The 13,033-nt window shown below is 44.9% G+C and overlaps 1 protein-coding gene across 3 annotated transcripts in view; it reads right to left on the bottom strand.

Moving 5' to 3' along the window:
* Nucleotides 1-13,033, bottom strand: part of MMD (monocyte to macrophage differentiation associated) — a 102,237-nt gene that overhangs the window by 8,279 nt on the left and 80,925 nt on the right. For 2 of the 3 annotated variants that reach the window (XR_007514198.1, XR_007514197.1), the window contains exons 7-8: nt 3,952-4,738; nt 1,625-1,724 (exon numbers count right to left, since the gene is read on the bottom strand). Coding sequence is in view for 1 of the 3 variants with exons in the window: in XM_049861139.1 (XP_049717096.1) it covers nt 4,688-4,738 (51 nt within the window). In the remaining 2 variants the exon portion in view is untranslated. Of the gene's footprint in view, nt 1-1,624; nt 1,725-3,767; nt 4,739-13,033 lie in introns of those variants that run through there. The other variant, XM_049861139.1, reaches the window with a different exon arrangement.

The raw sequence follows: 13,033 nt of genomic DNA, 5'->3' as shown, positions 1-13,033 counted from the left end.
GGCCTCCGATGTGCGTCACAAGGCCCAGCTGCAACCCAGGTTTCATCCCCAGTAACCAATTCTATCCTTTCCTTTTTTGCAGCATCCTGCGACAAGGGAAGGGGCAAGAGGACAGAAAGATAGGGGAGGACTGCTTAACGAATTTCAGGGAAGGAAGATTCTCTTCCATAGGACAAGGATCCTGATACGTCTGAATACCATCGCACAGTTGACCATTTCCTTGTCTGTTTTCATTTTGGCCCTTTCAACAACCCTGTGAGGTACTCAGGACAGCATAAACCAGGAAACTGAGACTTGACGATTCCAAGACTTGCCCAAGGTCAGAAAGGAGGGAGAGGTCTGTGCTGCAGTGTTTTGTCTTCCCTACATCCCCTAAGGAGCCCATGGGTAGTACAAGCAGTTAACACACTAGGGTGCTTACCAAAAGTTTGAAAGTTCTAATTCAGCCAGAGGTACCTCAGAAGGAAGGCCCAGTAATCTACTTCCAAAAACTCAGCCATTGAAAACACTATGGAGCACAGTTCTACTCTGACACACATGGGGTTGCCATGAGTCAGGGTGGGGTCAACAGAAAATAGTGGTGGGTAGTTAAGCGTGCTGACCCTGACCCAGTTCGATTAGGGCTGAGAGGGGCTCACACTGCAGGGACCACTAGTGCCTCCTCAACCACCCTGCAAATATACCCCCAACTTCCTCAGTGGTAATTCATTTTAAATACATTTTTAAAAATAAATGGCTCTGAGAGTTTGCTGACTCCTCAGCCTACATCCTGTGCTTCTTCAACCCACAGCCTTTGAGACTGGAGATGATGATTTGTGGGGTGGAAGCCACTGCTCAGGTGATGCCATCGGAGCTAGGACTGTCTTTCCCTAAAATGAGCCTTCTCCACCCATGACCTTCTTCTCTTCCTAATTTTTCTGTGTATAGCTTTGGAGGGCAGAAAGTGAATGTCCTTTGACAAGTCTTCCATGACAGCCCACAGGTGCCCCTCCCAGTCTCCAGCCCATCTCCCCTCTTACCTGGGTGGGATTGCAGAAACCCCTTCACCCTCCTTTCAGGTCCCCCTGCGGCCTCCCCAGAACTTCAGAGGGAAGCGAACACACACACAAAAGCTTCATGAAAAAGTGCCCATGAAAGACCAAAGTGCCTTTCTTTCCTTTGAATGAAGATGAATCTCAGAAATAGAAGAAAAGCCATTTAAAAGAGGAGGCTGGGTTGGGTGAGCAGAGAGGAGATGAGACCTCCATTGGTCTCACAGTTCTCAGCAGAAGTGTGGATTTGTGCTATCTGAATACTGGCTTGGCCATTCATTCTCTCTCTTCCTGCGTGTGTCTGTCTGTCTCTCCTCTCCCTCCCTCTTTCCTTCCTTCCCTATATAGGTATTTGTGTGGGGTAGAGGGGAGAAGAAGAAGGAGGTGTGAGTGGATGTCTGTGGGAACGGCTAAAGGGGGAGCGGGGACAGAAATTGGATGGGGAAAGGAAAACTATGCATGTGCGCCCAGACTTCCTACCCCCTCCCCAGCTTTGACCTTGAAAACACACCATAGTTGACTCTCTTAAGGGTTATCCATTCACCAAAGTATCTGTGAGAGCAGGAAGCCATTTCCCATTCTCAGAAACTTACCCTGAGGCTCTTTTAGGATCACAAAATAATATAAAATGTTTGAGCCAGAGGATGTCTTTGAGATATTTCATCTGGTCCATCTCTTCCTCAGATGTGTGGTCTGGAGAAGGAAAGTGAGAATGTTTCACACAGCTAAATAAAATTACAGCAACCCTATTTCCCAGGCCTGTGTTGTTTAATGGGGCATTTTGCCTCCCTGTGTCCCAAGGGCTAAGATGTTCTGCTTCTTGTTTGGCAGATGGGGAAATGGAGGCAAGAAGAGCCTTGTTTCTTCAGTCCACTGTTTGCCTTCTAGGCCTAAGTGTAGTTTTTAAAGTATCCAAATCTTACCCAGTTTTTAACACAAATTGAAATTCCACACTTTTTTAATGAAATCATCTCTTGTCTCCCAGTTGGAAGTGATTGCTCTGTCCTGTAAACTGCGCCCTGCTTCCAACCCAAGCTCTGCGTCTGTCCCTCTCTTGCGATGGCTAGCTTCCTACGATGTGGTTTAGACATGTTTATCCACAGCTCAGCTCCTCCACAAAAATGTCAGCATCTTTGAGGGCAGGGACTATATCTTAGGGATGGCAGCAGAACCTAATCCTAACTAATTCAGTCTGGATCTTTATTTTCTTCTTTAATGTATTTCTCTATTTTCAGATTCTTCTTACAAAGATTAAAAAAAAAAGTTCCTTTTCTTTCTGTTTAGAAGTCCTGGTGGTACAGTGTTTTAGAGCTATGGCTGCTCCTTAGAAACCCTATGGGCAGTTCTACCCTGTTCTTTAGGGTCGCTCTGAGTCAGAATTAACTCGACGGCAATGGGTTTTGTTTTGTTTTTTAATTTTTTTTCTTCCGTTTAGGGTCATGACTTACCGGGTCTATCTAACCAATTGGCCTAACATTGTTTTTAGAGTTTCTGTTCGACCTCCTAGGTCGGTGAGTAGCACCTGGGTCTTCAAAGCTTGGGAGTGGCCACCCAAGACACAACAACTGGTCTCTGTTTGCCAGGAACAGCAGAGGAAGAAGGAGACCCAGGAATTGTAGAAGGAAATGGGCTGTAGGTTTAATTGCCTCCATAAACTACTACCTTCATTACCACAAGACAAAAAGAAATGGGTGGTGCCTGCCTACCATTACCAAACATTTTGATGAAGGACCCAATAGATGGATCATGATCAAAAGGAGGAAAAGCATGGGACAGAACTCAAACTCATGTGGAACGAAACTTACTGGATCCATTGAGACTGAGGGAACCCTGAATCTAATGCCTGGAAATAATCTTTGAACTTTGAACTGAAACCATCCCATGAAGCTATCATTAAACTAAATAACAGTTTTGGCCAATTAATAAAGAAAGTTTGCCTCAAGTATACGAAGAAATAAATAAAGTGACCCTAGAGTAGAACTACCCCATAGCGTTTCCAAGGAGTGGCTGGTGGATTTGAACTGCTGACCTTTTGCTTAACAGTCATAACTCTTAACCACTTACCACCAGGGCTCTGCCTCAAGTATAGTGCTCTGGTCAAGAATTATCTCTATGACTATAAACTGACAACAGTTCATCTAAAGCACAGATGAGAACTTTAGGGGATAGAGAGCCTAAACTAATGGTGTGGTGATTAAACAATATGGGTTGAGACAGTGAGAACGGTGACTCAGTGTGAAGTATGTAACCAATGTTACTGAACTATTCATGCAGAAATTGTGAACAGATTTATGTTTGGTTGTGTATATTGCCACCAAAATAAATAAAATATTAAAAAAAAAAAAGCTCTCTTGTAAGTTGTTGAACTTGGACAAGGCCTTTACCATAGCTGAGCCTCCATCTTCCACATCTGTAAACTTTGGTTAATAAGATCTGTTTCGATTTGATGTGAAGTTAAAAAAAGATAATGTACATGAAAATGACTTGTATGCTCTAAGTTTATTTGTAAATATTTCAGGTCATTATCACAGAAAGATCAAAATTTTTACACTACAACTCAGATCTGGGAAAAATACAGTCTTTAAAATAAACTTTAATTGATTTCATCTTGATTTGAGTCCCCCACCCCCACCCCCACCCCCGGTCCAAACTTAACTGGTCAATTAAAAATAATTTATTCGTTTCCAAATTAAAAACAATCTTTTTCACTCAACACAGGGACAGATTACCCAGTAAGCAAGGTACATATGAGCTTAGTTAATACTTAGTTACTAATCTGTAGTACACAATTTTACACAGGTTTCACCACAGATGATTAGTAAGTAAATACAACTAAGCCTGTTTGTACCTTGCTTACTGGTTAATCAACATGATCTCTTTGGGGTAAGAATTCAATCAATTCAAAATACAAATGTCCTACCATGGCAGTTTCTTTCAAGGTATCGTTCTGCCCTCTTCTCTTTCCCAAGGCTATATCTGGGTGGAAGCAGAACTTAGAAATCCTTGAAATAGTGATGAGAGAAGCCTCGGTTGTACATGTTGGCCCTGGGTCTTTGCTGATTGGTGGCCATTCTGGTCTGGTTTCTGAGTATCTGCCTAGGAAGGTAATCCCATTCTTTGGAGCTTTATGTGTGGCCCTGACTTGGCCCCTAGAGTTGAGGTTCCTGCACCCTGAAGCACCTCATCTATAGCCCAGGTCTATGTGGGTCCTTAATTTCATTCAGCCTTCTGCATCTCTCTAAGGGCCCCAGAACTTTCATATGTGTTCTCTGCACCAAGCTGGAGTCTGCAAGTTGGACCTCAAGCCCATTTACCTGGATACTACCTCAGCCCAGGTAATCTGTTGCCCTGGCACCATGCTGGATGTTGTGCTGGGCTGACTGTGGGATGTCTCCAAGAGATTTGCATTTCCCCAGGGGTAAGTTTATCCTGTTCCCCTATCTGGGTGATTCTAAACTCCTGCCGGACATCTTCCCTCTCCTTCTATGCTCCTACAACCTTAAGTTTGCTCTTGAGTTGGGGAGCAGGAACACCCACATTCATGTCTCTTGTTCTGTCTTTTCTCTCCTCTGAGACCCCTCCCAGATCTCTAACTTCTTTTTGTCCCATTTCCTGTTGGGTGGGGTGTTCCCTTAACATCATATCTTGCTTCTTCCCTACTCAATGGCATTCCTCTTCTCTTTCTCGGTGGCAATATGGCAGCAGGGCTGTTGGGAAAGAAACCGATTTATCAATAAAACACATTGAGATGTATTTCAAAAATATTAGCAGAGTTAAAGCCAGGGTTAAGGAAAAGGTGATGGGGGAAAAAGACTTTTGGAAAATTAAAAGCATGCCGCAAACTGTCTTCATACCTTAACCAACTGCCTTCTCACACACACCCCTGCCTCTAAAAGTAAAACCTCCCTCAGACTTTGTCTTAAAGCTTTTTAATATCCTTTCCCTTCTTCATCCTCCTTCGTTCTCTTCCTGCTGCCTCGTTTTTCCACTAGTATCTCCTTCTCTCTATCTGGATTTGGTTTCCTGTGTGGTTTGCTCTGGGGAGTTGTCTGTTGGAAAGAGGCCCTTGGGTTAGCAGAGGGCTCCCTGCTTGCTTTCCCAGCTTTTCGGGGGAAGCAGGCTGACACAGCTGCTCTGGCCACCAAGGTTTCCGAGGGGGGCCGCCAAGCATGTGGAGCCTCTGTGGAGAGGGCTGGAGTGTCATCTTCTCATGAAAAAGCCATTCCAGTGTGTTTGTTCAGAGCCTTCTAAAAAGATCAAGGCAGACTCCAGAGTTATTCACCAGCCTGAAGCACCTCAAGGGATCAACTCCCAGTGGATCCATCAACAGCTCCCTTTTAAAATCCAGACTCTTCAAACTGTTCAGATCCAACTATGCATTCTTGGTAGCACCCCTGTTCTCACACAACACGCAAACTTGTATGCCCGCGCGCGCGCCCACACACACACACTTCCCCTTTGACTCTTTAGAAGCCTGGATTTATATAATGGAGCTTCCTTTGCCACATGGGCTAAAATAACTCTGGCAACCCCTCTGGATAGATTTTAATTAGGAAAGACACAGCATTTAAATTATGCTTATTATTTTCAGTTGCTTGTACAGGCTGTGGATTTAGCAAGAGGCAACGAGAGTCATGTGAACAGGATTTTCTAATGAGAAGGCTCTGGAAGGGAAAAACTGCTAAGCGTATTTTAAATCTCTTTCTCTCCTTCTAGGCAACCTGGCTGAGAAAGGAGCTCTAGGCTCTAATATCATCATGATCTTCACTTACATTCACTGAGTGCCTACTCCATGCCAGACACCTGGCTAATAAGCTTTTTATTGCATTACTTTATTTAGTCAAAGAATTAGAATTTGACCAACAGACTTGATTGAGGACCATCCATTTCTAGGCCAGACCAGGGGCATATCCTTAGTATGAGCCAGGGGCTCCTCCTTGGATCCACCATGTGCCCGTCAAAGTGCCTGGCTACTAACAGTACATACGTGGTGCATCGGTGGATAAATAAATGAGTGACTGGATACAGGAGATGTGCCCAGAGTGAATGAGGTGCAGAAGAATGGTGTGTGGGAATTATCACGCCACAGGCTTGAACCCTTGCTGGCCACAGCCTTTGCTTTCAGGTGTAAAGCCAGATAAACGGCAGAGATTTTTCCAGTGGATGGCTATCTTTTTGGTGGGATTTAAAATTCGGAAGGATGGATAGAATTTCTCTTCCTTGCCTCTGTCCCCCAAACCTATATTGGTATCTTTAAGAGGATAGAATTTCAAGCCACATCTATGATTTGAGGTAAGTTATTTAACCCATCTAACTTTCCATTTCCTTAACTGTAAAATGTCTCTAACAGTCACGTCTATTCCAGAGAGTTTTCTAAGGATTGAAAAAGATGAGAAATATAGCCAGGTAGATGGTTTTACTACCCTCATTTTACTGCTAAGGAATTTGGAGCACAAATATATTAAATGACTTCGTGGTAGTTACTCATTCAATCATTCAACAAATATTTATTAGCTGTCTATTATGGGACATGGCCTATTCTAACCTGTTGCCATTGAGACTGTTCCAACTCATGGTGACCCTACAGGACAGAGTAGAATTGTCCCATAGGGTTTCCAAGGCTGTAGCCTTTACAAAAGAGGACTGCTACATCTTCGTCCACAGAGCAGCTGGTGAGTTCAAACTGCCAACCTTCCGGTTAGCAGCCAAGAGCTTAACCCACTGCGCCACTAGGGATCCTTCTGCCCTTTTCTAGATGCTGGGAATATTAGTTGAACGGGACAACAAGGTTCGTCAGTGTGGGTGGGGTGGGGGGCAGGCAATAAACAAGATAATTTCAGGTGCAATATGAAAAGAGTAAAAGGAAACAGAGCGAAGAAGTCGTAACGGGGGTAGAGTGGGGGAAATGCTTGATGAGATGGTCAGGGAAGACCTCGCATTAAAAAATTGCTTTTTAAGCTGAGACCTGAATCACAAGAGTAAGAAGCCATGCCTAGATCTGGGGGAAGAACAGTTCAGTCAACAAAAGCAGCAAGTGCAAAGGCCCTGGGGCAGAACTGACTGAGATGCAGGAACAGATAGAAGGTCAGTGAGCTTAGTGAGTGAGGAGAAGCTGGGTGCAGGACAGGGCTGGAGAGGATGGCAAAAGACAGATCTTGGAAGGTGTGGCAGAACTTGGTTGCGTTTGGATTTTATTCTAAGGAGAGTTATAGCAGGGCAGCGGCATGCTGTGATTAACATTTTAAAAAGATCCCTCTGGCTGCCATATGGAGAATGTGAGGCACATGTGGACGCTCAGGGTAATAGTGGAGAGCAGAGAGGATAGTTGCCTGGACAGGGGGTAGCAGTGTGATGGGAAAACTTAGACCCAGCTAGTAAAGGAACTGGGATTAGAATCAGGGCCCAATGCAGCATCTGCTCCTCTTTTAATGTTTCATTGAAAACATTCCTGCTTTTCTTCTATTAAGTGGATTTCCCATTTAACAGTGCTTCCTGCAGAGCCATAAAGTCACTGGGAGCTACTGGGAACTGCTAAGGTTGGCACCGGAGCCAAATGACATGCCATTGGGATAATGTATTCACCAGTGTCTCTAAGGTTCACTCTCTTGGAGTGCTGGGCATGAAAGGGGCCCAAAGGGCCCAGCACGGGCAGGAAAAAGAGAGCTGATGGGATTCTGGGGCTCCTGTAGGGTGTGAGGCTTCTCACCCCTGGCAGCAGAGGTCTGATTAACACATCCCTTGCTGCCAACTTGATTCTGACTCATAGCAAGCCTATAGAACAGAGTAGAACTACCCCCATGGGGTTTCCAAGGCTGTAATCTTTACAGAAGAAGCCCGGGTGGTGAAGTGGTTAAGCTCTGGGCTGCTAACCAAAAGGCTGGCAGTTTAAACCCACCAGCCGCTACACAGAAGAAAGATGTAGCAGTAAACACTTCAGCCTTGGAAACCTTATGAGGCAGCTCTACCCTGTCCTATAGGGTCACTGTGAGTTGGAATTAACTCAACAACCATGGGTTTGGTTTGGTTTTTTCATCTTTATGGAAGATCTTTCTCCCTCAGAGCAACTGGTGGGTTCGAACCGCCAACCTCGCAGTTAGCAGCAGAGTGCTTAACCACTGCGCCATCAGGGCTCCTTGATTAACACACCAAACCAAACCAAACTCATTGCCGTCAAGTCGATTCTGAATCATACTGATCCTATAGAACTGCCCCATAGGATTTCCAAGGCCATAATCTTTACCACATTTTCCTCCTGTGGAGCGGATAGTGGGTTTGAACCTCCAACCTTTACGTTAGCAGCCAAGTGCTTACCCACTGCACCACCAAAGCAGGAGCGTCACTAGGGTTGGTGTCACATGGTGTCACTCGCCCCATGAACTTCCTCCTGTACCAGACCATACAGAATACTTAGTCATGTTTTTTATACCAATGTTACTCATAAATTGTAATTCCTGTACATCACTCCTTCTTTTCCTTAATTACTACTTCAGTCTCAACAAAGTTATTGATTTAGTTTCACAAATACTAATTACCATATTGAGGTTAAAACACCAGAAAATTCGACAAAATCAGCGACTACAAAAACAGCAGCAGCATGTGTCACATGCAGACGAAACCACGTGATTTGAAGCCCATTGTAATTGGGCGGTAGTGACAGCTCTGACTGGAGAGCGTTAGAAGGTTTGAAATGTAAATTAGCATAAAGTTTTAGCCTTGTAGGTATATTGATACATGTAAGCTGGGTTTACAAAAATGTTTTCGTTGTTAGTCAACTACAAAGGTATTTTAATAGTCATTTTGGTGTCACCCCCTCTGACAGTGTCACCCAGAGTAGTCCACACCCATCACACCCTCCTAGTGATGCCACTGCACCAGGACTCCTTGACAAACACACACAAAAAACATAAACCCGTTGCCATCAAGTCGATTCTGACTCATAGCAACCCTATAGGACAGAGTAGGACTGCCCCATAGAGTTCCCAAGGAGCTGCTGGTGGAATTCGAACTACTGGCTTTTTGGTTAGCGACTGAATGCTTAACCACTGTGCCACCAGGGCTCCTTGATGGACACACCAAAAACCAAAAAATCCAAACCCATTGCCATCAAGTTGATTCTGACTCATAGGGACCCTATAGGACAGAGCAGAACTGCCCCACAGAGTTTCCAAGGAGCGCCTGGTGGATTCGAACTGCCGACCCTTTGGTAAGCAGCCATAGCACTTAACCACTATGCCACCAGGGTTTCTGATGGACACACAGTGGGGGTTAAATCTAGGAAGGAGGAGGCTCATTTCCACTTAGATCAACAAGCTTGCTGGCAGTATGGGCAGAAAGGCCTGTGGAGGATGTTTGGGAGGAAGACGGGCGTGGGACCTGCGGCCTTCAGAAATTACTGGATGGAGACATGCACTCCATTTTGTAAACCTGTTGAAGGGGGGTCCCTAATAGTACCCCCTCTCTTTTCAGCAGCTCATGTCCCCTCTGGAGGTGAGGAGGAAAAGGTACAAACATTTCAGGTGTCCTGTGCTCCTCACACGCCCTGTGTGTTATATTTCGGACCTGTTTTTGTAACTCTGTGGGTTGTCTCCTCCATGGGAGAGTGACCTCCTTGGAAGGTGTCTTATTTACCTTTGCATCCTCAGGGCTTATTGTAGGGCCTGGCACACAGTGGGCAGTTGGCCAACGGTCGCTGACCAGTTAGACGTACGATATTCCTGGAAGCACAGAACCAAGGAATACTCAAAACCTGATTAAGAGAACTTATAAATCGGTCAGTCCAGGGAGACTTAACTTTTGTTGGTCACAGATCCTTTTGAGAAAATAATGACAGACATGGATCTTTTCTCCAGAAAAACCCACATAAAAAAATTTTTTTTTAATGCATGTAAAGAGTTATGGATTTAATTATGTTTTCCAAAAATGTGTGTTGAAGTCATATCCCCTGTATCTGTGCCTGTGTTTGGGGAAGTAGGGTCTTTTCTTTGAAGAAATGATAAATTATACCCGAGTGGGTCCTGGTCCTAATCCCGTCTAAGTGGTGTTTCATAAAGGGGAAAAAAGATGCAGAAATAGCAACATACACACAGGCATGACAGAAACCATGTCATGAATCTATAAGCAGCCAAGGACGCCAACAAACATCCGGGGCTACCAGAAACTGAAGGAGACAAGGAAAGGGCTTTCCCTAGAGCTGACAGAGGGAGAGCACAGCCCTGCCAACACCCTGAATTTAGACTTGTAGCCTCCAGAATGATGAAAAAATAAATTCCTGGTTTTTTAAGCCAGCTACTTGTAGCCCTGGGAAACTAAGACATAAGCTTTTTGTTTTTGTTTTTTTCAGATGGCAAAATTGAGGCCCAAAAAACAGAAAGGACTTACCCAAAGCCACCAAGGTTGTCTGTGATGGAGTGACATCTGCAATCTAGATGGCCTGATTCTACAGTCCTGGGCAGAGCAGAGAGGGCTAAAGTTTGGATGCTGCCACGTGCCTCACAGGGAGGGTGCAACGATAACCATCAGAACCATGCTGAGAATGGCCCTGGGGAGAATTCTTAGAACACAGATTATGGCTGAGATAATAAACTACTACCCTGGGCTGCAGTGAGCACACCATGCCTGTCCTAGGCAGGCCGGGAAGAGCTCAAAGGGCTTTTCAGTCCTGAAAATTGGTGATTACTCGATTGTCTCTGCAAGGGAGGCAATAATAGAAGTGCTGTGTTCAGGAATTCAGACCTAATTGCAATCACTAATTAGCTCATTTTCAACCTCCTGGGCACAAATACCTCCAAGCAACAAAGCTCTGTCTTTGCAGACAGGTTTTTTTAGGGCAAAGTCCCAAGGGAATGCAGACACTGGGACACTCCTCCCAGTCTGCCCCCTTCCGGGTGTCTGTCTAAAGCAGAAGACACAGATTTCTGCCAAGCTTATCCCGCCCCCTCCAGCTTGATTTCTGAGAGAGAGACAGAGAGGGAGAGAGACAGAGAGGATGTGTTAGAAGAAATGAGAGGGAATGTGGCAGAAGAAACGAAAAAGGAAAGGAAAAGAAAAAGAAGCAGAGAGTGGTGTGAGAAAAGGAGAAATAAGAACACAGTTCCCTAACAATTCTGTTGTCTTTACAGTACACAAAACACTCAAAATGTTATCTTAGCAGCCTGTAAGGAGGGCTGGGCAGCCATTGTTACCCCATTTTACAGACGAGGAACACTGAGAGAAGCAAAGAGACAATTCTTCCCAGCAATATCCTGTTTCTCACTTCCCTTCAGAGTTAGTTGGGGATCTTTTAGGTGAAAGATACTAGGAGTTTCACCAAATAGTAATTAGGAAGCATTATAGGGTTGCTATGAGTTGGAATCAACTTAATGGCAATGAGTTTTGGTATCAACAATTTGCTGGGTGATTGGGTTGTGGGGTTAGGAACTGGGTGGCAGTTAAGGTGCTGGTAAAATGAGTACCCTGCTTTTTGTCCCTTTTCTACTTTCCCAACTCAAAACACTTGGTTGACCTAGGTAGCGATTCAAGGTGTTTTGGATTAGGGGCCTTTTACAGGGTCACTATGAGTTGGAATCAATTCGATGGCAGCAACTTTGGTTTTTGTGGTTTAGAGAATCTAATAAGAGCCATGAATTCTCTCCCTAGAATAATGCACTAAATATCAAAGTCGGTGTTTGCACCCCAGAATTGGGACTTCTGGTCTTATGAGATATGGAGAGACACCTTTCTTATATAGGTGAGGGGCAGAGGAAAAGCTACTCTTGTATGCAAATACTGAGTGCTAATAAGTCTCAGACCTGTCTACTTGCAATACAAGGGTGGGCGTGGCAGTTTTAAGGGACGGCCAGATATCCTTTGACATTCCTTCCAGCAAGAGTGGGGTCTATGTCCCCTCTCCTTGAATCTGAGTGGGGTTGCGACTACTTCAAATAAATCGTATGGAAAAAGTGACACTGGGACTTCTGAGGCTAAGTCATAAAGAGAAATGCAGTTTCTACCTGGTTCTTTTAGAAGACTCACTCTTGGGAATGTCTTGGGACACCCTGTCTTGGAACCCAGTCACTTTAGAAGGAAGCCCCTGGGAATCTTCCATACACTCTGCAAATAAGACTTTGTTCAGCCAAATCTGGAATTCCACTATCAGAGAAAGTCACGACTTTGGCTTGAGGCTTCCTGAGCCCTGCTAGAAATCCAAGTAGTTGGGGAAGGTTTCCATAATAAGCCTTATCAGTCATTTATATCTAAGCATTTGTGCATTTATATCACTATGTTCTGAAAACAGGATTGGAGAGGAGGATGGGAAAGTGTATAGCTGGCAGAGATCTCCTGGGGATGGAGGTGAACACTATTGATTATTAAAAAGCAAACACCCAGGACAGACCACCTTCTTTGTCAATTTTATTAAGTGGCTTGGGGGGAGGAGTGCTAGCTAAGAGGAGACCTAACTCTGCTCCGCTTCACACCCTATTCTCTGGGGATTTTCAGTTTCCTGAAAATGCCATGCTTTCTCATTCCATGGTGCCCTTGCTCAGGTCACTCCCTCTGCCTTCAGTGCCCTCCTCCCTCTTCTCCCGTCCAGTGCTTACCCCTTTCTCAAGGCCAAGTTCAGGCAGCCTTTCTTAAGCAGACCTTCCCTGACCTGTTCCCATTTCCAGGCTGGGATAAATGCTCTCTGTTCTGTGTTCCCAAGGCCCCCTATAATTAATGATGGTCGGGGCATTTATCCTCGTCTGTTTACTAGACAGTGGAGTGCACTAGGACAGGGAATCTGTATTTTAACCCAAGTGCCTAGTACATTCCAGTACACTGGCTTCTGGTGACAGCCAATGTGTGATTGAATGGATGCTTATTTGTTGACCAAAGAAGCATTATAAGGTTCCAGGTGGGCTGGGGGCAATATGGGATCCCACATCGGGAAATTGTATAGCTGGCTGAGATGTCCGGGGGATGTGGGTGGACACCACTGATTGTTGAAAACCAAAGATCCAGGATCGGCCAACTTCTTTGCCAAT

The sequence above is a fragment of the Elephas maximus genome, chromosome 19, assembly GCF_024166365.1.
Source record: "Elephas maximus indicus isolate mEleMax1 chromosome 19, mEleMax1 primary haplotype, whole genome shotgun sequence".
In the NCBI taxonomy this organism is placed as follows: Eukaryota; Metazoa; Chordata; class Mammalia; order Proboscidea; family Elephantidae; genus Elephas; species Elephas maximus.
Note: the sequence above shows the minus strand (reverse complement) of the source record. Positions and strands in the feature narration are given on the sequence as shown.